General features: G+C 40.5%; 1 protein-coding gene across 1 annotated transcript in view; it reads right to left on the reverse strand.

Annotated features, from left to right (window-relative positions):
* Positions 1 to 22,807, reverse strand: part of LOC111161924 (gamma-aminobutyric acid type A receptor alpha5 subunit) — an 88,523-nt gene that overhangs the window by 60,771 nt on the left and 4,945 nt on the right. The window contains exons 2-4 of the mRNA XM_022525997.1: positions 13,855 to 13,976; positions 11,935 to 12,002; positions 11,604 to 11,824 (exon numbers count right to left, since the gene is read on the reverse strand). Of these exons, the coding sequence (XP_022381705.1) occupies positions 11,604 to 11,824; positions 11,935 to 12,002; positions 13,855 to 13,976 (411 nt within the window). The remainder of the gene's footprint in view (positions 1 to 11,603; positions 11,825 to 11,934; positions 12,003 to 13,854; positions 13,977 to 22,807) is intronic.

The following is a 22,807-nucleotide window of genomic DNA, read 5'->3' on the forward strand; positions in this document are numbered from 1 at the left end:
GGGGAGGGTATGTGCTATGGTGAGTGCTGTGAAGTGTGTAAACCCGGCGATTCACAGACCTGTACCCCTGGGGATAAAAATATATTATATGTTTATAAAAAATAAAATTAAAAAAAAAAGGAAAAGAGCAGATAAATGTCCCTGATGAATACAGATGCAAAAATTCACAACAAAATGTTAATAAGTTCAATTCAACACTATATTAAAAGAACCACAGTATGGAACTACAAAAGATCCCAAATAGGCAAAGCAATCTTGAAAAAGAAAAGCAAAACTGGAGGCATCACAATTCCAGACTTCAAGTTATGTTACACACCTGTAGCAATCAAAACAAGATGATACTGGCACAAAAATAGACACATAGGTCATTAGAACAAAATAGAAAACCCAGAAATAAGCCTATGATTATATGGTCAATTAATCTTTAACAAAGTAGGAAAAAATATTCAATGCAAAAACAACTGTCTTCAATAAATTGTGTTGAGAAAACTAGAGAGCAACATACAAAAGAACGAAGTGAACCACTTTCTTACACCATATACACAAATAAATTCAAAATGGATCAAAGACCTAAATGTGAGACTCAGACTCAGGTCTCACATGGTTTATGGTTTCAGAACCATAAAAATCCTAGAATGGAACACAGGCACTAACTTCTCTGATATGAGCCATGGCAACTTCTTTCTAGATATGTCTCCTAAGGCAAGGGAAACAAAAGCAAAAATAAACTACTTGGACTACATCAAAATGAAAACCTTCTGCAGAGCAAAAGAAACAATCAATAAAACTAAAAGACAACCTATAGGATAAGAGAAGGCACTTGCAAATGACATATGAGTTAGCATCCAAAATATGTAAAGAACTTAGAAAATTTAACACCCAAAAATGAATAATCCAATTAAAAATGGCCGAAGGAAGCAACAGACATTTCTCCAAGGAAGACAATCAGATGGCGAAGAGATACATGAAAGATGTCCAACATCACTGATCATCAGGAAAATACAAATTGAAACCACAACAAGATACCACCTCACACTTGTCAGAATGGCTAAACTCAACAACACAAGAGAAAACAGGTGTTGGTGAGGATGTGGAGAAAGGGTAACCCTCCTGCACTGTTGGTAGGAATACAAACTGGTTCAGCCACTCTGGAAAACATTATGGAGTTTCCTCAAAAAGTTAAAAACAGAACTATCTTGTCATCCAGCAATTGCACTACTGGATATTTACCCCCCAAATACAAAACCACTAATTCAAAGGGATACATTCACCCTGATGTTTACAGAAGCATTATCTACAATAGCCAAATTATGGACACACACACACACACACACACACACACACACTGGGATATTACTCAGCCTTTAAAAATAATCAAATCCTGTCTTTTGTACTGACATGGATGGAGCTAGAGAGTATTATGTGAAGAAAGCAAACAAAACAAAGGGGTATAGGGGAAAAAAAGAGAGAGGCAAACCAAGAAACAGACTCTTAACTATAGAGAACAAACTGATGGTTACCAGAGGGGAGTGTGGTGGGGAGATGGGTTAAATAGGTGATGGGGATTAAGGACAGCCCTTGTGATGAGCACTGGGTGATGTATGGAAGTGCTGAATCACTATATTGTACACCTGAAACTACTATTACACCATATGTTAACTAACTAGATTTTAAATAAAAACTAGAAAAAGAAGATCCACACACCATGATCAAGCAGGATTTACTCCTGGGATTCAAGGATTTTTCAATATACACAAATCAATAAATATGAAACACCAAATTAATAGGATAATAAAGATAAAAATCATATGATCATGTCAATAGATGCAAAAAACTATCTGACAAACTACAACACCCTTTCATGGTAAAAACACTGAACAAATTTCGTATAAAAGAAACATAACATAAAGAAGTCATAGGACAAGACCACAGCTAACATTATACTCAATGATGAAAGTTTGTAAGTTTTTCCTCTAAGATCACTCTCACCTCTCCTATTCAACATAGTACTGGAGTGCTGGCCAGAGAAATTGGTGAAGAAAAAGAAATAAAAGGTATCCAAATTGGAAACAAATAAGTAAAAGTCTTCTTTGTTTGCAGATGATAGGATCTTATATAGACAGAATCTTAAAGACTCAACCAAGAAACTGTCATAATTAACAAAATTGCAGAATACCACACCAACACGCAGAAATTAGTTGTGTTTCGCTACACTAACAATGAGGCATTTGAAAATGAAATAACAATAAAAGATTTAAAAATGAATTTAACTAAGGATGTTAAAGATGAAAACTACATGACTTCGGTGAAAGAAATTGAATGAAGAAAATATGAACAAACACAAATCCCGTGTTCATGGATCAGAAGAATCAACCTTGTTAAAATGTCCATATTACCGAAAGCCATCTATATGTTCAATGTAATCCCTACCAGAATTCTAATGGACTTGTTCACAGAAGTAGAAAAAACAATCCTGAAATTCCTATGGAACCACCAAAGACTCTAAACAGCCAAGACTGTCCTTAGAAAGAAGAACAGAGCTAGAGGATCACGCTTCCAGATTTCAACTATATTGTGAAGCTGCTGTAATCAAAGCACTAGGTTGTACTCACTTAAATATAAACACATAGGCCAATGGAACAGAATCAAGAGCCCAGAAAGAAATGCTCATATATACAATCAACTAACATTTGACAAAAGAGCTAAACAAGCTCATTGGGAAAAGAATAGTCTCTTCAATTGTGTTGGGAAAAATGGGCAACTACCTGTAAGCAGATGAAATTGGAACCCATCTTATATCACTCACAAAAAATAACTTGAATTTTTTAAATATTTAAAGACTTAAATATAAGACCTGAAACCATAAAACTCCTAGAAGAAAACACATGGGAAAAGCTCCTTGACACTGGTCTTGGCAACGATATTTTGGCAACAAACAGCACCAGCAACAAAAGCAAAAATTAAGAAGTGGACTATAGTAACTAAACCTGTCAGGATGGCTATCATTAGAAAGATAAGAGATAAAAACTGTTGACAAGGATGTGGAGAAAACTTGTAAACTGTTAGTGGCAATGCAAATTGGTATAGCCACTATGGAAACAATATAGAGGTTCTTCAAAAAAGAAAAAAAATAGAACTACCATATGATCCCATAACCTCACGTCTCAGTATATAGCCAAAGTAAATAAAACTAAGATCTCAAGGAGACATCAGCATTCCCATATTCAGTGCAGCATTATTCACAATAGTCGAGAAACTTGGTAGCTATCCAGGTGCTCTTCTGTGGATGAATGGGTAAAGACAATGTGGTGTATTTATAAAATGGAGTATTATTCAACTATAAGAAAACTGGAAATCATGCCCCTTACAGTAATCATAAATGAACTTTGAGGGCATTATGTTACACATTACAAGTCAGAGAAGACACACTATATGATACCACTTAAATGCATAATCTAAAAGATCTGAACTCATAGAGAGTAGGTTGATGGTTGCCAGGGGCTGGCTGGTGTGGGAAAGGGGAAGATTTGGTCAAAAGTATAAACTTATAAGATGATTAAGTTCTGGAAATCTGATGTATAGTATAATTATTACATCTAATAATACTGTATTATATACTTGAAAGTTGCTAAGAGAGTACATCTTAAATGTTCTCATCAAAAAGAAAGAAAAAAGAGGTAGTTATGTGATCTGGGAGGTGACAATCATTTTACCATATATAAGTGTATCAAATCAACATGTTGTACACTTAAACTTACACCATATTATGTCAGTTACATCTCAGAAAGCCTGAAAAATAAATATGTAAGTAAACGATTATAGCATAAATGCTTTAACTATCCTTAAACTATTTTAAAATATTTTTGAAATCTGAGGAGTCCCAGCATCCTTGCACCACCGTTTTTTATTCATACCTATTGGCTTATGGTGCTTTGCACATCATAAGCCAATAAGGGCCAGTGGATAAAGATGACCACTAAAAACTGTTTTTGCTTCTCTTAAACCAGGCTAACTGCAACCGAACTTTCTGTGATAACCTAAATGTCCTATATCTGTTCTGTCCAATACTGAAGCCACTCCACAACTAGCTGCTGGCCTCTTGACACAGGCTAATACAACTAAGGAACAGAATTTCAATTTGTTTTTTTAAGAGAGAGCTTATGGGTTTTTTTGTTGTTGTTGTTTGTTTGTTTGTTTGTTTGACAGGGAGAGAGAGAGAGAGCTCAAGCAGGCAGAGTAGCAGGCACAGGGAGAGGGAGAAGCAGGCTCCCTGCAGAGTAAGGAGTCTGACATGGGGCTCAATCCCAGGACCCTGGGATCATGACCTAAGCTGAAGGCAGCGGCTTAACCAACTGAGCACCCCTCAAATCTGATTTAACACCTGGGTGCCTGAGCACCCAGGCACCCCTGAAATTTGATTTAACTTTAACATGCCATATGTGTCTATAGGCTACTGTATTGAAAAACATAGATTATAGGAGAGAGAATAACAAAAACTCATGATTCCAGGCTACCTAGGAAATATTTTAAGTGTGGAGGACTCTACCACTTTTTCCTTCTTTTCCATAAGCATCACTTTTCCTTTCTTTCCATACACATCAGACAAATTCCTCATTATTTTCAGGGCAAATACAGAAAGCCTCACTGCATTGGCCACATTACCAAGACAATGACTCCTCTAATTTAATATTACCCAAGACACTTGTCTAATATTTATGGATCATCTCAAACTCAAAGCATGGAGAGAGTGAGCATGAGATGAGATGACCAATTTTAGCATTCGTTGACCATAATCCTAGTTAATAAGAGGAGAGCTGGTTATTCACTTTTTCCAGGTGAAGGGAGGGAAGGACCTTTTCAGCACCCCCTTGAACGTGTAAGTCAGTGCTCTGGTGACACAATGGCTTGGTGGTAGTTTCAAGCTGATTATACACTGGGGAAAGTGTGGGGCTAAGGATGGATTTCTTGGCTCTGAGCATCCTCAGTTCTGTTGCAGATATGCCAACTTCATTTCCATGCAACACACTTCAGAAATGCAACAGGTGTCCCCCGCCCCGCCCCGAAAGTAAAACCAGTGCTTTACTTCAATCTGATAGAAGTAGCAGGGTCAGAAACGCTCTCTATCCTAAATTGGCACAGCACCACCTGGTGGACATTATTTCACCTGTGTTGGCAAAAAGGTGTGCAGTTTCCTACTGCATACTTCTTAGATATTATATCAAAATAGATATAGGAAGATGGATTTGGCATTTGGGCTTTAGTGATAGTCTAATTCCTCATCTGCCGATGGGCATAATGATGCTACTAAATTCTTAGGGTTTTAAGAAATTACGTTTCTGGAGCACCCAGCACATAATAAAGGCCACACGTTTCTGAAAAATAATTAGCAGATCAGCTTAAATGGTTCTTTCTTTTCAGACATTAACTTTGTGAGGTTGGGGGCCTGGGGCTAGGGGGTCCTGGAGCCAAGACCCTAGCCAGCAGCTTCCTGGAGGTTTCCACCCAGAACTTGCAACCATCACCTCCAAAGAGCAGTCACTAGAGATTCCTGGAAAACTTCTGAAGACATGGCCCCAAGCTTGTAGGTGGCTCATGTCCAAGAAGGTCCCTGCCTGGACAGGAAAGTGAAGAGCTGACCAGGAGCCTGGCTTCTCTCTCACTAGCAGAGAGTATCTTACAGCCTCTGTGGGGTCAGGACCTCAGAAGACAAAATTGTGCTGGATATGGCCCATTTGCAAAAGATGAAGTGTCCTTCATGAAATGTGTGCCTAACAGTCCAAAAGTCCAGACTGACCAGATTGAATTGACCCAGGATTATTCCAGTCATGTTTTCAAACCAAATATGCAAGAAGTATGCATTAAAATATCCTCATTTGTATCCCACAAATACAAATTGTTAGCCAAACATCAACTCAAGTCTTTATAAACTGGTGGAAATCTATGCACTGAGCATGTTTGTGAAAGAGAAGTTCTGCAGGTCTCCGTCTCAATCCCTCAAACTAAGGTCTGAGAAGTGGGAGGGCCTAGGCTAAGAGAAGGCAGTGCCATGCATTCCATTACCACTGTCCTTGCATAAACAGGGCCCTACACTGGCCCTCTTGAGGGCCAGCCCAGGTGCCAGGTGCAGGGAATGAGATTACTCAGGGTGCCACAAAACACAGAGGACCCACAGGTGAGTCAGGGTGCAACAGACTGACGGAGAGCAGGAGACATCAGGAAGAAGTCCTGGGGAAGTCTTGATTTTCAATGGCTGAGGAAACTGAGGGAAGGTGTGGATGTGTGTGTAATGGAGATCAGAGTGGTGGTGTGCAGGTCAGGTTGCATGTCCCCAAATTTAGATCCTTCTTAGTCAAGACAGTGCACATGCTGTCCTGTGGGAGTCAAAATGACAAGGGAAAGAAGAAAGCCCATGTTACTAGAAATCTCAGGATGAGTCAACTTTTAGACAATGGCTACCAATAACATCTTGCGTAGCAAAAATGGGCAACACTCCATCTTTATCTTTGCATATCAAGTGTGAAGACAGAAGTAATAGACAGGATTTCCACTCCCACTCCTGGTGAAAAGGATATTGCTAGTTTTTCTAAAGAACAATTTGGACGTGGATATCAAAAGTCTCACCTTTTGGTTAGTTATTGGAATTTATCCCAAAGATATAATTATGAGTTCGCATGGCAATGTTGCTTATGACAGGAAAAATGGAAAGGACGTGAATTTTTGTTAAGACACCATATAATGACAGGATATGCACATGATGGAACGTGATGGACCATGACATTTCAGAATGATGTTTAATGTTGGGGGGGGTGAGGCAGAGTTTTCAATATATTTTAAATTATAAAAACTACTTACAAAAAACTCTTCAGAAAGTGAGACCATTCAAAAGCTATAGGAGAGTATGTATGCAGACATACACCGATATACACTGGTATACACATAAAAACACATGTACATGATACACACCAAACTTTAAACATTGATTCCCTTTGGTCTGAGTGTTATTATTGCTGTATTCCATACTTGGGGATTTTCCATGTTTTACAAATTCTTAATTCACGTTTTGGTTCTTGTCATTAAAATAAAGGTTATCTTAAATATTGCAATATTTAGCCAGCATATCTGTTGGCATCATGAAAGACATTTTTATCTACACATTGGTGTGTGTATATGTGTGTATAAATACAGATATATAAGGGTACATATACATATCAGTGCACTGTTAAAAATTCTACTTATAAATGTATAATTTCCTTTAAATAAGTCAAACACGTATAATATACATATAACTTCCTTCAAATTACTGGTCTTCTAACTTTAACAGATGCCACCAATTACTATGCAAAAATGTGACTATGCTGCCTCCCAGTGGCCATTCCAGGAATTAGTGTATCTACTACTAGTTTTCAAACAAATTCTCAGACCCTACAGCTATACTGCTTAGTAAGAAAAGAAACACAACAAAAATGGTTCTAAAAGATAAAATGACCAAGGACGCATGACTACTAAGTGACAGAGTCAGGACTTGAACTTAAGTCAGTCTAACCCTAAAGTCCATGCTCTTTTCACTACATCATAGTTCAATTCAAAGCAAGGCTTTCCACTGATGAAAATCTAAATGGGGTGTAAGCAATGATAAAGATACACCTTTCTCTTAAGATAAGTGCCAAAAGCACATGTAATAAAGATGCTTATGAGATCTGTATGTGCAGGAAACTTTTAGAAGAGTGTTATTTCAGGGAACAGATGATAGATCTTCCATAATTCATATGAAGAACTATTTAAAAACAATTGTAATAACTAAATTTAAAAGTTCTGTATTTGCTTGGTAGGAAAAGAACAGTGTTTTTTTTTTAAGTGAAGAGATGTGTTCGCCATTTTTAAATGCATTCAGAGTGGTGTTTAAAAACACACATAATAAAGATGTTTATAAAAATTGTAAAAAATGCCTTTTTCATATAAAAATAGCACAGGCAAATATGTAGTGTGTGAAAGTGACAATGTGGAGTGGCATGCAGTGCATGACTCTGTCCAGTACTTTTACTATGTACAGTGCATTCTATGACCCCTGCAGTGGTCCAAAGGAAGTGCAAAATATTTGCCCGCATGTCTCTATTACAGGCCTTTTGCAGGGAGATCTTGGATAGAATGGCATTCAGGTTTTCTGAGACAGGCAGAATCATGTGGTCCTAGCAGAGACTGTCTTCTAGTAAATTCTTTCTTGCCTATTGTGGTTTCCATCATCAGAAAATAAGAGAGACTTGCTCTTCTGCCAGAGGCTCAAAGACCAGGGAACTGTGCCCTAAAGTGGGTCTCACAAGAGTTTGCACTATTAGAAGATGGGGGAATGCAGAGATGAGAGGAAGGCATTGTCTCCCAGCTCACACTTTCATAAAGGAAAATGGATCATCAGATTTGGCATGTTCCCTGAGAGATATAGTCATCCTATACTGCATGGGTTTGCCTGGGTGTGGAATTGGGACCTCCCGCTGTATGATGACAACCACAAGTTCTACCCAGGAAAAAAAGAAAAAAAAAAAATAGCAAGGCTGACCAGAAGGACAAGTCCTTTGGTCCCTGGATGGACTGATGTCGCGCTCTGGGCTCTGCACCCCCTTTCTCCAGTTCTGCAAGGGAAGGCCCAGGAAATTGCCATGTTAGGGTTCCCTTTGAGGTATCCTGACCACCTGTCTAATGTCTAAAGCACAGCTCTGGGGATAGTTTTGTAAAATGTATCCCTCTGTTTGTTGAAAGACTGTCCTCAACAAATTGTTCAGTACTCTATATGCATCCTCTTCTTGAGGGCCCAACCAGAAATGTTTGTTGTTCTCCATGGAATTATCCTGAGCAGCTGATGATTTTTACCTTTACATCCTATAAGCAGATGCCCCATTGGTGGTTGAAAGTTCTTCAGAATCAAAATTGGTAATGACTTCCAGGCAAGCACCTAAGACTTTCTGGCAGACATTTGGGAACAAATGTTCCCTTGGCTTTTTTGGAATCACCTATTTAAAGAATTCCATCTTAAGAACTGTGTGTATCTTTGAATGTTACTTCAGATGATCTCTGGGGCATGGGAGGGATTTTACACAAATAAACGCCATCCATGTACCATAATCTTTACGGAGTTACTTTTAGAAGTTGATAACAGTATTTTATTAGACATTTGTCTCAGAGCATCACATGAACCCTAGTTTGTTCTACACTTTCATATTTCATCTTTTTCATTAGGTCCAAAGTCTGGATAAAAAAATAAAAATTGGGGAGCCTAGCTGGCTCAGTCAGTTAAGCCTCTGACTCTTGGTTTTGGCTCAGATCATGATCTCAGGGTCATTAGATCAAGCTCTGTTGCTGGGTGTGGAACCTACTTAAGAATCTCTCTTTCCCTTTCCCTCTTCCTCCCGCCTGCCCCCGCATATTCATGCTCTCTCTTTAAAAAAAATGTAAAAACATAGTTTTAGTTGGAAAATGCGAATTTTTTAGATTCCTTTAAATGATTGGTACCACAATAACATATTAATAGAAATTTTTGTACCTAAAGATTAGTCTATATTCTTAATTATTCCCTTAATATGGATGTTACATGGGAATTACCACATCTAAGTATACCATTGTTTTTGTAAGGCTTGACAGGAGTGACCCAAATGCTAAACAGAAAGGCTCTAACACTGACAGGGTGGGGCTGCTGAGACACCAATGGCTGTGTGATTAGTCCTATCACACTGTCTTTGCTACATCAATAGGTTAAATCTATCAAATTATAGCTATAGTTCTATCACAAAAAGTTCATAACCCTTTCAAGTGGAACTACGTACACTTTCCAAATGTATATGACTGAAAGAGAAAACTCATAATCAACTTCGCAAATCATTAGCAGACATCCTTTGCATAAACAAGGAAAAGTTACTGCTGACAAGCTGCTCTGGTTCTCATCATCTTCCTTCTGGGCATAATATTTGACAAGAATAAGAAAAAAGCTAGTATATGTCTAGTAATGCTGTGTCCTTCAATTTTCAAGTGTGGTGGATTAAACAAGAAAATTGGTTAGACCTGAATTCAAATTCCTGGTGTTTTCTCACTAGCTGTGTGACCTTGGGCTGATTACCAAACCTCTCTGAGCCTCATTCTCTTTGTCGGTTAATGCAAATGATATCACATACTGGCCAGGCTGTTTGTGAAGTTGCCAGGTATATAGACACTCAGTAAGAGGAACCTCTGCTATCCCTTCCCCTTCTAAACAAGGGGCCTCCCTAGCCCTGGTCAAGCAATCATGCACCAAGATTAAAGCATCCCACTGTCTTGGGCCTAATTACACTTGCTCAGTGTTAGAAACAAGATGTGAATCAAGGTCAATAATCTGTGAGGACTAGGGGTACTTTTATTCTATGAATAGAATGAAGGCACACAGCAGGCTCACATGGGGTCCCCACATAAATGGTATCCAATCATTCATCCCACCCAGCATCTTCTAAGACCTGGGACTCTCCACACCTGCTCTCTGTTCACAAGGCTGAACAAAGTGCCCTTGGAGTCACTGCACAGACTGACTCTCTTTTACAGGAATGATGTCCAAGGACTAATTTTCAACACTTGAGATATTTTGTAGCTTTTCCACATACTTCTGTCCATGGACAACAGGCTGCCCCATGGCACTGATGTTCACAATTTATGTTTCCATTCATGGTCAAAACATGTTTAAGATCAATGTAGGAAAAAGAAAAGAGTGAAAAAATAGTACAAAATGCTGAGGTGTGTATTATAGGCTCATTTATCAGAATCCTTATTGGGCTGTTATAAGAAAAGTCGAGATCTATTGTCAAATAGGTTTGGGGCACAATATGTCAAAACATTCCTCAGAACATATGTTAGGGCAGAGTTTATTGTAAAGAACTATAAGTTAGGTGGAGAGAGAAATTCCAATAATGTTTATATAAATACATGTTGTTTCTTTTTAAAAAATTTAACTTAGATTTCGTGTTTTTTTTTTAATTTTTTAATTAAAAAAAAAATTTTGGAAAAATACTTAGGCCCACCATGGAAACGGAAAAGCTATAAAGGAGTCTTTCTCGCCAGTCAATGTATTGATTTACTCTAAGGCAATGAATAATTCAGAATTTAAAAATGACTACTGATCATTTTAAATTAGAAATACTAAAATTTAACCTCGGCATTGGAATGTTTTCAAAACATGTGAGAACTGGGCTTTTAAAATTTATAGGGTGCAAAACTTCAATAAAAATAATTCTCCTTAAAGCTTTTTAAATAAAATTTTGTATAAAATAAATTTTCCTTAACTTACATTATCTACGTCACTGTTCCAAAGGCGCTTTCTATCTGGAGCCAACAAGTACAGATAGCAAACACACGGGCCTACTGCAGCTCAGGGAAATAATCCGCATGGACATCAGTACGGACAGGTCAAAAGGCAAAAACTATCCCAAACATGCAGGTGCTCACACACACACACAACAATCTTTGTACCCGTTAAGCTGTAGGACCCCCAAGGGCAGCCCCACCTCTCCCGCTGCGTGCGCGCTCTGTGCTCGCTGCTGCGTGCGCGGCTGCCCTGAGCGCTGTGCCCTCTCCCCGCAGCTGCAAGTACTCACCGCATGGTGTAGAGCAGCGTGCCGTCGTCTTCCAGCCTCAGCAGCTTGTTGGGTGTAGTCATGTTGTGCGCGATGGACTTTTTCCCGTTGTGGAAGAATGTGTCTGGGGTCCAGATTTTGCTGGCAAGAAGATTGTTGAGAGGGAGGCGCTGCATGGGCCCTTTGAACCGAAGCCTTTCATCCTTCCAGCTTTGTCGGAAAAACACATCTATGGTATATTCCTAATGCAAAGGAAGGCAACCGGGTAACGTGTCAGTAGAGAAGGCCCTTCGGGGAATTGTTTCAGTGCCTATTTAGAATGGTCTGGGTGGGGCCATGCCCTAGGACCTACCATTTCTGTGTCGGATACCGGGCCGAAGCTGGTGACGTAGATGTCCGTCCTCACCTGAGTGATTCGTTCTGAAACACAGACACAGGTTCTTGCCGGGGCACGGAGCTCCCACGGATCCGCCCATCACAGCGTCATTATGTCCTTAGTCTAGGAACCAATCTCACTCTTGGCAATCACAGGGCCTTAATCATGTGTTTGTTGAATTTGAAAAAAACACCAAAGGAAGCCAAACTGCTCCAAACTACAGCAGGAAAATAAAATGCCTATCGTGTAAGGAAAGGGTGTTGGCTCTCATTGTACTTCTTGCCCGGTGAGGATCAGTCATGAACAGAGAAGAAAGGGGTCATGGCTGTGGGACCTGGGTGGGCTTTAGTTTTCCTCCTCCTTAAGCCTGGAACAGTACTCCCAATCTCACATTGTGTAACCCACTATCTCACACCAATCATCTTCTTTTAAAAGGGTTAGGCAGTTCTGATGAGGAGATTAAGATCTGAAAGAATGTCAGCTCCAGACTACAGCAGTGGGTGGTTTTTGGGAAAGGCTGTATGAGAACGTGTCCACAGTGTAGCCTGGGACAGGACCACTTGAGAAGACCCATCTCACCTTATGTTGCATTTTGAATTGTTTAGAAATTTCTAACATGACAGACTATTATATCAGTTACAATTATTGAAATTTATAGAGCAATAAAAGTAGCTAGTAATATTGAGGGGGAAAAGTGTGTGCTCCCTGGACATCACCCAGGCCCTGTCGACATGAATGGGGCCCATTAACAGAACACTACAGTTCACTATAAATACTGCCATGCCATTGGTAGCATTGCTGAGTCACAGCTAGGGGGCTGGGGGGGTAGCGAGGGGGACCTTTTTCTCTGGACATCTCACTGCACGGTAATCATAGATGTGCATGGTGTGTAGTTATGTAGTTAGCATGATGTGTGTGCTTTCGATGCCCACTGAGATGCCAGCCCCAGTAGCCAGACCCTTTGGCTCTCTGTGGTGTTCTCAGGATCCTGCGCCACAGAAGTGTGCCACATACTGGATGGAGGAGAGAACACTGTATAGCAGCAACTCACTGGATCGCTACATACTTTGATCCTCGTGGATGTGTTCAAAGGGACAGGGGCTTCTGGATATAAGAGGCCCAGGGGCATAAGTCAGAGGGTGGAGTAAGACGGTGTCAAGGAGGCTTTGTGGACATTTCCTGCCAAAAATGTAGTGAATGGCAATTCATGCTTTAAGTGAATCTCCCTGTTAAAAATGCAATAATGGAAAAGAACTTTTTCCTCTAAGAATGTAGTTGCTAGAGGGTCTCTAACTTACCTAATGGAGCAAGTTCAAATGCACCACATCTAAATCAGCTACAGCCAAGGGCACTGCACACGCCTGGAGATAGCACATGAGTCTCAGCACAAAATTAAGTTGTTCTAATTGTGCCCTGAAAACATGTTTTGCTCACCACTTATTTTTATCAACTTCCATGGGATTAAAGTAAATACAATGATTATGGTCCTAGTGAAAAACGTAAACATAATATATGAAGATATAAAGAGCAATTGCATTAAACAATGGATTGTGGAAAGGATTTGCAAAAAGGATTTGCATCAATATGAGAGTAGGAAGTTGATTATGTGTTATTTCTTAGCATAAGGTAATTTTGGCTTTAGTAACACAGAGGAACTGTTTCCTCCCTAAGTGAAGCAGAATGGATAGATTATCTGAAGAAAAGGGAGTTTGCAGATAAACCATGTCCCCCAGCTTCTTGTACCTGGGGAATGACAACAAAGGATACTGGGAGCCTTTGCAACAACCATCAGTGCAAACTCCTGGCAAGAAAGCTCTTGAACGAATGGTCTGCATCACAGCAGATGTGAGAGTGAGGCCAAGTTTAGTGGGCTGCAGCAGAGGAGAACCTACTCACCTCCAAGGCCAGGCCGCAGTCTATTGTCATAGCCGTCCAAAAGCCCATCCAAGATCCTGGTAAATATTGTGATGTTGTCATTGGTCTCATCTTTTACTGAACTGGTTGGCATCTGTGAAAAGCTTTTTAACAGAGAAACAAGAATTCAAACGTGCATTAAATATTATTTACAAATTCTTCTCAAAATACAGAAACCAGAAAACAATATGGTGACTTGCCTTGGAGGGAGGGCACCTGAAAACCATCTCCTCTACTAATTTAGGCTATTGTTTTTCACAGACAAGCCTTAATTCTGGAATTTCCATTAGAGTGTGCTGGTTCTGGGCTGGTCATCCATCAACAGAACATGATGTTCAAAACCATCTTTGCCTGATTCTGAGGCACAGTTTCTATTAGGATTATAGCCATTTTTAAAACTTAGACTAGCAGTGCCTAATCCACTCTTAGGAGAGTTCAGATGTTTGGTTGGGTTAAACACAGAAAAACTGAGTTTTCATATTGTTAATGAATCACCTGTAATGAGCAGTGGAGTGTGGAAAAGATGTTCAAAATGATGCAATTCGAAAGACTGGTGGGCCCAAATTTCACTGCATCCCTAATTGGGAGCATTTGTGCCATGAGCAGTATGCCAGAATTAGAGCATATGGTGACAGAAACAATCAAGTTTGTGAAATGTCTCTGGGCTTCCTCACTCACCGGCACTGCTGTTGCTAGCACATTCAGCTCCAGCCAAGGTACATGACCCAGGGGACATGAATTGTAAAGACCGGACTGAAAACCCTTATCAGGGTTTACTCAGCATCACCTCAGATCAGGGACTCAGGGAGCACAGTATTCTGAATGACCCAGCATATCAGACTTATAGCAAAACCCCAAGAAGAGTAGGCTGAACCTTCAAAGAAAAACCTAGAACAGTCCTGGATTTTCCAATTCAGTGCATTTATCCAGGTTCCAAACATTTGTGTAGATGATCTGGAGCAGATGGAAATGAGAAACTGCCTCAAGCAGACATGGGCAAACTGAGGAAATTATTTGGAAGGGAAAAAAAACCCTAAGTCTAGAAGAAGGTAATACACCTCAGGAACATGGATCCCACCACAGGTTTCTATGGCTGCTTTCAAATGTTGCAAAAAAGCAAGATGTTTGGAATTACCTAGACCTCGACCTACACATATAGCTTGGTTTCAGGTAGAACTTATGCCGCTGAAAGCCAGCTGTGGGTCCCAGGAAGTTAGCACCCTGGGCACTTGGGAGAAGAACAGGAGATCCCTGGGATTTCCCTAAAGTGTCTCTTACGGTGCCCCAGCTCTACTAATGGCGATTTCTTTGTCATAAATTCCCTGCACTGAGAGTTAGACCAACCATCAGCAGTTGGACGTTGAGGGCAGAATCGATGTATGCTTGCCCCACCCAGTTCTTGAAACTCGGTCATTTGTATTGATTGCATCTAAACAGATCAATTCTTTACTGCTTTAAAGCTATTCCCTTTTGAATGAGAGAGTATAAAGTTCTTTTGATCTAATTTTCACATCACCATTAAGTATACAGTTGAAACTCTAACAAGCTAAAATTCAGTCCTGTTCATATGCAGCCCACAGCCCACAGACTTTTTTTTTTACTCTGTGACTTAGTGTTTGAAAATATCAAATTCCCTTCCTCTTACATCCACCACAGTTTCACTCTTGAGAATAATGAAACCTTCAGCCTCAGAGACCTAATACTAGGACAATAGGCCTTACCACTGTCCCCTGGGTTTGTGAGAGAAAGAAACAGTGACATTTTGTACTTGTCTAATTGAGTAAACTGCTCAAACTAAACCTGGCCTCACTGTCCACTTCTTATGGTGGTCATAACTCTTATCAACAAGTTTGATTATTTAATTCTAGGCCATGTCTAACTGTCTGGTTTGGGGAGGGGGCCTTCACTGGCTCTTTACTTAGCATGGAGGTGACAGCATACACACTAGCAGAGAAAGCAGATCACTTCCTTGTGCAACCTAAAACAAAACAAAACAAAAAAAACTTGCAGAAATAGTAGAATGGCAGTTAGCAGGGGTTACGGGTGGGGAATTCTGGGGATGCTGGTCAAAGAATACGAACTTGTAACTAGAAGATGAGTAAGTTCTGGAGATCTAATGCACAGTATAGTGATTACAGTCAGTTACTATATTATAAACTTCTAAACTGCCAAAAGATTCTCTCTTAAATGTTCTAACCACAAAAAAGAAAGGATTTTTTTTTTTTAATTTTTTCATTAGACAGAGAGAGCACAAGCTGGGGGAGCAGCAGGCAGAGGGAGAGGGAGAAGCAGGCTCCCTGCCCAGAAGGGAGCCCTACGCAGGGCTTGATCCTAGGACCCTAAGATCATGACCTGAGCTAAAGGCAGACACTTAACTGACTGAGCCACCCAGAAGCCTGAGAAGAAATGATAATTATGAGAAATGATGGAGGTGTTAGCTAAGGCTACAGTGGTAATCCTTTTGCAATATATACATGTATCAAATCAACACATTATATGATCAGTTATATCTCAATTTTTAGTTAAAAAATAAAAATATCACTATGAATCAGAAAAAGAGAAAAGAAAAAGTGTATCAATGTTTCAAGTACGTTTTTCTAAGCTATTTATTATCTGTTGTGAAGTGTTCTTAAATTACATTTGATCTGAACAGCCCTAGCTATTGGGAGACAAACCTTGACTGCATCACTGACCATCCAAGATGTTCCAGACACTGTGTGCTTGTAGGGGTCATCTCCATGACCGCTGCCTCCCTTGGCCCTCTGGTACTCTGTCTGCTTCACTACAGTTCCAAAGAAACACTATCTCACCTGGCTCTGAAACCTATTTCACAAATACCCAAATCATTGCCAACAGCAATGCAATGAATGCAAGGCTTAAGCATTTCAAATCTCACCTTCCATTTACTGATCAATTTCAGTGTCGGTCCTGTTCTGCTATAACGGCTTCCTGTAATTATTTAAGGGCCTATTTACAATAGAGGCCATGGTTGGAGATTTTCTGTGACTTCTCTCTTTTTACAGAAGTTAGGACCTAGGCGGTAGGAAACATTCTAAAAGAATCTCTGAAAATGCTTGTCAGGGCAGGAGTTGAGGTTTTCTCTCAGGAACAACCAGGAAGCCTTCTGAGGTCGCAGATTATCCTCAAAAATGGTTAATTTGCAGCGTGTGGTTATGAAATGCAACATTTCCACAGCCATGGAGAGGAAGGTCCTCCCCATCTCATAGAACACATGTGATATGCCTGCACACAGGAGAATCTCACAGATCTTTGGCAAACTTAGGTGTGCCTTTCTCGAGGTGCATAATCTGCGAGGACTGCTCCTAAGGTATAAAGTAACTTCAGCTTGCTTTTTTCCATTTTGGTTAGTTGAAACCACATGAAAAACAAAATAATATAAAAATGCTATGCCTTCAGTGAGCAATAACATATGGTTACATCTATGAGGCCTCCAGATGGAAACTTAAGATGCACTCATCTCTTTGACTCCACTTAGGGTCAGATAGCAGGCTTGAGCTTGCCAGCATTCCAATTCAGTTTTTCTTAATTGTATCGACTACAACCAAGGATCTCTGCTGATCCTTAGGTCAACTGTGAGTACACAATTGCTTCAAGGAGAAGCTAAAGGCTCAGTTCTGTGGGGGAGTAGATCTTTGTGAGCTGAGGCCAGATCCCCATTATTACTGACAATAGCCTTGGACATATAAGAAATATTTTAAAAGTTTGGTGGCTGACCCTTCAGTAGTAATCTTAATTAACTAGGTTTTCTTAAAATATGAACTGTTTCCTTATATTTAGTGTATTTTGTCTACAAAAACATATCATATCTAGTCCATGTGAAGAGTTCCAACACTGCCAGATTATTGATGTTCTAGAAAGGAAATCATAAAGGAAATGTAGGGAATGCCTGCATGGCTCAGTCAGTTAAGCATCTGCCTTCAGCTCAGGTCATGATCCTGGAGTCCTGGGATCCAACCCAGTGTCAGGGCTCCCTGTTCAGTAGGGAGTCTGCTTCTCCCTCTGCCCCTCACCCCACTCATGTGCGCTCTCTCTCTCTTTCAAATAAATAAATAAAATATTTAAAAAATAAAATAAAATAATAAAATAAAATAAAGGAAATATAGAACCAACCATTCTTCTTAAAACACTTGAGATTTCCTTGCTCAAATATTGTTCCGCACAAAATATACAAGGTCTTGATCACTAAACTTAAGCTCTTTTACAATGACCTTAAAATTTGAAGAAAGTTTGAAAAATAAGGAAATAAGGCCACTGAGTCCCATATTCTAAGCTGAGAAAGGAAGGCCGTGGCTGTGAAATGCACAGGGACATGGGTGTGTAGTAGGACAGCAGAATGAAGCTCAGGGGTGTGGATGGGCTTCTCAAAAAGCTATGCAATGGAACTCCATCCAACTTGAAGTTTTGGGCCATTCAGGGACTTCTGATGAAGTCAGAATGAGAACCTCAAGAAATTTGGTCCACAAATGGATTTAACAGTGTTTAAGAAAAAGAAATATGAGCGTCTTCAGAAAGAGTAAACTCTTGGCAGTTGTGTAAATTTCCATCCCTCCTTGTTGTCTTACTGACTTCTTCAGGGCATTTGATTCTGGACTTCTGCATTAACTTCTTTCTGATTTCTAGGCCCTAGAGATGTGGCTTTAATCAATCCAGGAGAAACAAGAACCAGCATTTTTTTTTTTAAGGTCCCCAAGTGATGCTCGTGTGCAGCCCTGGTGGCTCTAGGCCTATCTAGATTAGAAATGGAAAGGCTGCTCTTTAAGCCAACAGCCAGAGTGATTCTACATGACATCAGAGAGCTTCTCTCCCCTGTTATGTCTTCAAGAGGCTATATGACTAGGCTCAGTGTTTATTCCACCAGCTCAGCTCAACAATGTATTTTGGAAGGTCAACCACTTATGTATCTTGTACTGTGCTGAGTACTGGGTATATGAAGATAACAAAGATAGTATTCCCAACCTGCAGGACACAGCTGTGTTCTAAAAGAATCGGTCACATTCACAGAGTATTTCAACAGAAACATGGTAAGTGTAGGGATCTATAGGATGCACAAGACATTCTAGGAACCTAAAGGAAAGAGACGGAGCTCTGTCCAGGGCCACCAGAAAGGAGAACTGACCTGCTCTCAAGTCAAAGAAGGGGATGTTGAAGGGGTTGTGAGCAGTGGACTTGGGAAAGAAAACAATGATGCTTGTAGAGGTTAAGAACGATCTTTGGTGAGTAAAGTAACGCATGCTAGTGGAGAGACAGCACACATTAAACCATAAAGGACTTCACATGCCATGCTGCACTCCTAGAGTCAGTCCTGAAGGTAGTGGGAGCTTTAAAGCATTTAAACAGGTGCACTTTATTTCCCTCTGGCCCTTTGGCACTTTGTGGATGATAGACTTGGCAAAAGCAAGGCCAGAGGCATTGAGGCCAGTTACTCAGGCCATGTCAGTGGTGACAGAGGCAACAAGTATTCTGAGGGCAGATATAAGGAAGAGTCTGAGTACAACAGGAAAGGGAATCCCAAGCAAGCTATCCCCCAAATTAGCCAGTTATCACACAGAGTTAATCCTGCAGTAGAATCCACACATTACTCTGAAAGGAGAATTGTATCATAGTTCAATCTCAGAATAAGTTTCTTTTTGAGGAACTGTGAAGGATTTTACTCTAACGTAACTTAATCTATTTATCTACCAGTATTATAATTTCTAATGATAACAATGATAGTAATAAGAATATGCTGCAGATTCCAGCTTTAAAGGTATTTCATCAGGTGATGCCTGAGGGTGTCTTATTTTGGCACTTAGAAGAGTACAAGGTCAACAGTTATGTCATCATTTCTGGGGTTTAGAAAAATCTGTTGAGAACTGTTCCACAAATGTTGCTATGGAAGGCAAGGTGTGACACATTTCTTTGTGATGTTATCTCCGCTTATGTTGATAGCCATTTTTGATTTACATAAAACGGGATCAATAATGGCAATGAACTTACTTTGGGAACTGAACTAGATTGCTTTTAAGTGGCAGCTTCTCTGTCTTCTTAAATTGCATTTCTGCATTTTTTTCTCCAGTATTTAATTACTTCTGAGAAATAGATCTTCAGATTATTTGCTTGTCACTTTCACCTTATTAAATAAATACCTCTAAGTGGCACCATTTGGTGATGTTTTCCTGAAATTTCCATTGCACACTACTTTAACCATTTCAAAAACTACATAAAAGAAAATAACAAACATGGTAGAGACTAGCTAGACAATGAAAGACAATTCCAAGTTTCCAAATAAGAGTCGTCCCCTCTTGTGGTGGAACCATGGACTTGAAATGTTTCTCATGTGCACAAAGTCATGGCCATGAAATTATGCCAGAACTCTTAGCTTGCTCCCACTGCCATCGGTTTCACTCTCCACCCCTGCCTCTCAGCTCCCTACACAGTGCTCTAGCCTACCCCTGCTTGCACCTTCCATGTAGCCTCTATTCTCATCCCTATCACTACAGCCCAGTCAGAATCCTATAGCCTACAAGGTAAAACATAGGTCTCCCTTCTTGCAGGCCATACTCCTTTCATCTAATCCTACCCACATTTCCCTAGACTCTCCCCAATCACACTGGATGCCCTCTATGTGTGATTATGCTGCACATAAACCAACCTGGTGTTGATCTCACATAGTTTTCTCTCCCTTCCCAATCATTCCCATCAGTAATTACATCTGCTGCAACATAACAGGTCTTTAAAACATCTCTCATTCACCTCATATTCCTTCCAGTTATTGTTCCATTCTTTGCCCCTTTTCTCAAAACTCACTTAAGAGTTGTCTACACTAGAGGGGCGCCTGGGGGGCTCAGTGGGTTAAAGACTCTGCCTTTGGCTCAGGTCATGATCCCAGGGTCCTGGAATCGAGCCCCAAATCGGGATCTCTGCTCAGCAGGGAGCCCGCTTCCCCCCGTCTCTCTGCCTGCCTCTCTGCCTACTTGTGATCTCTGTCTGTCAAATAAATTAAAAAAAAAAAAGTTGTCTACACTAGAAACCTCTGCTGCCTCTCCTTCCTTCTCTTGGACCCACTCCAGTCTGGCTTTTGCTGTGTGCATCTCAACAAAGCCTCTCTTCTGGAGGCTACTGAACACTGTCAAATCCAATGATCAAGTCTCAATCCTCATCCGACCATGTCTCCCTTCTCACCACACTTCCTCCACCTGGCCTCGGGATGCTGCCCTCTTTGTTCTTCCTATCTTCACTGGCCTCCTCCTCTTGCTTGCCCTCACCCCCTTACCTTCCTAAACTTAGGGCACAGTCTAGGTAACTTTACTCGGTTTACAGTCAATTCTAAATGATCTCATCCAGTCTAGTGGCTTTAAATATCCGCCATAGATGAAAGACTTGCAATTCATGTTTCCAGGCCAGGCTTTTTCTGACCTCTGGACTTTTATGTCCAATAGCCTGTCTGGACCCTTGGATATCTAACAGGGCTTAACACATCTATAGCTGCACTCATGATTTTTGCTAGAACTTTTTCTCCTGCTGTCTTCTCTAGCTCAATAGTAGGCAATTGAACGTGTCATGTTCTTAGGTCAAATACCTGGGGGTAAGGGGTATCATCCTTGACTCCTTTCTTTCATCAACCCATCAACAAATCATTCCTTCCCTGTGCTGCTGTATTCTTCTCTCAACTGCCATCTCTGCTCCTTCCTCTACTAACCACCCCCACCCCAGATTCTATTCTATCCTCCACTCAGCAGCCAGAGCAACTTTTAAACTTTAAGTCACATTATTGTCATATCTCAATTGGGTCATACCTCACTCCTACTTAAAACCCCTCAAAGACCCTCTATGACCTATAAGAGCCAACTGCTCTTCTTGGTACTACCTAGCATGTCCTACAAGGTTTTTCATGATCTGACCCTCTCCTCTCCCCACTGCCTTTCTGATTAAGCCTCCTACCTACCCCCCTTCCTTATACTGCTTTCGTTGCCCCTTCATGCCGAGCATGCCAGTGCATTCACTGCTCCTCTCACCTTTCAACCTTCTCTACACAGCACTGCCCATGTCCTCACTGCCTTCAGATGTTTGCTAAGGCATCTGTCTCTAGCACATTCACTGTCTCTTACTCTGTTTCTTCATAGCAATTGTGTCCCAATTGAATGTATTTGTTCACTACACAGGAGAATGCACCTTCCCTGAAGGCAGGCAATCTCTGCCCACTGCAGGATCTCAGCACCTAGAACAGTGCCTGGCACATTGATGCAGCAGTAAGGCGTTGTTCTCTATGATGCTCACACCCTAATCCCAGACTGTGACTGTGGATGTGCTACTTTACATGGCAAGGGAGACTCTGCAGACATGATTAAGGTTATTGACTTTGCCATGCTCTGGCCCTAGGCCCAGCACCATGCTTGCCCTGTAGGTCTTAGTAAACGTTGGGTGCCTCCTGGTCCCAACGTCTAAAAAGATAGCTAGCCTATACTCAGCACACCCCCCCTACCTGGCCTTGTTTCAGCATTTAGCATACATTCGGCAACGTATCCTCCATATCAGCCCTGTGATGTGGGATCCATTAATAACTCCACTTTGAGATTAGGAAACTGAGTTGCAGGCAGGTTTAGAAATTTCTCCGCAGCCACACAGCAAGTGTGCAGCAACAGAGATCAGAGGTACCTGACTGCTCTCTGTCAAAGTGATACCTAACACTATTATATACTTGACAGGTGTCCTAAAACAGGAGCCAATTCGATTGTAGAGTAATGGCCCAAATTTTTTTGTTTGTTAAAATTGAAAATGATCTGGTTCTGGATTTAATATATTTTTAGGTTTGCTTTTTGATCTTGAAATGAATTGTTAAATAAATACAAATAAAACAGAGTATTCAATGAATCACTGAAGCCTGTTTCCTGGCATATCTTTCTTTCCCTCATATGATCACTTCTCTATAATATTT

This window comes from Enhydra lutris, unplaced genomic scaffold (genome assembly GCF_002288905.1).
Source record: "Enhydra lutris kenyoni isolate GAN:26980312 unplaced genomic scaffold, ASM228890v2 scaffoldscaffold87, whole genome shotgun sequence".
NCBI lineage: Eukaryota > Metazoa > Chordata > Mammalia > Carnivora > Mustelidae > Enhydra > Enhydra lutris.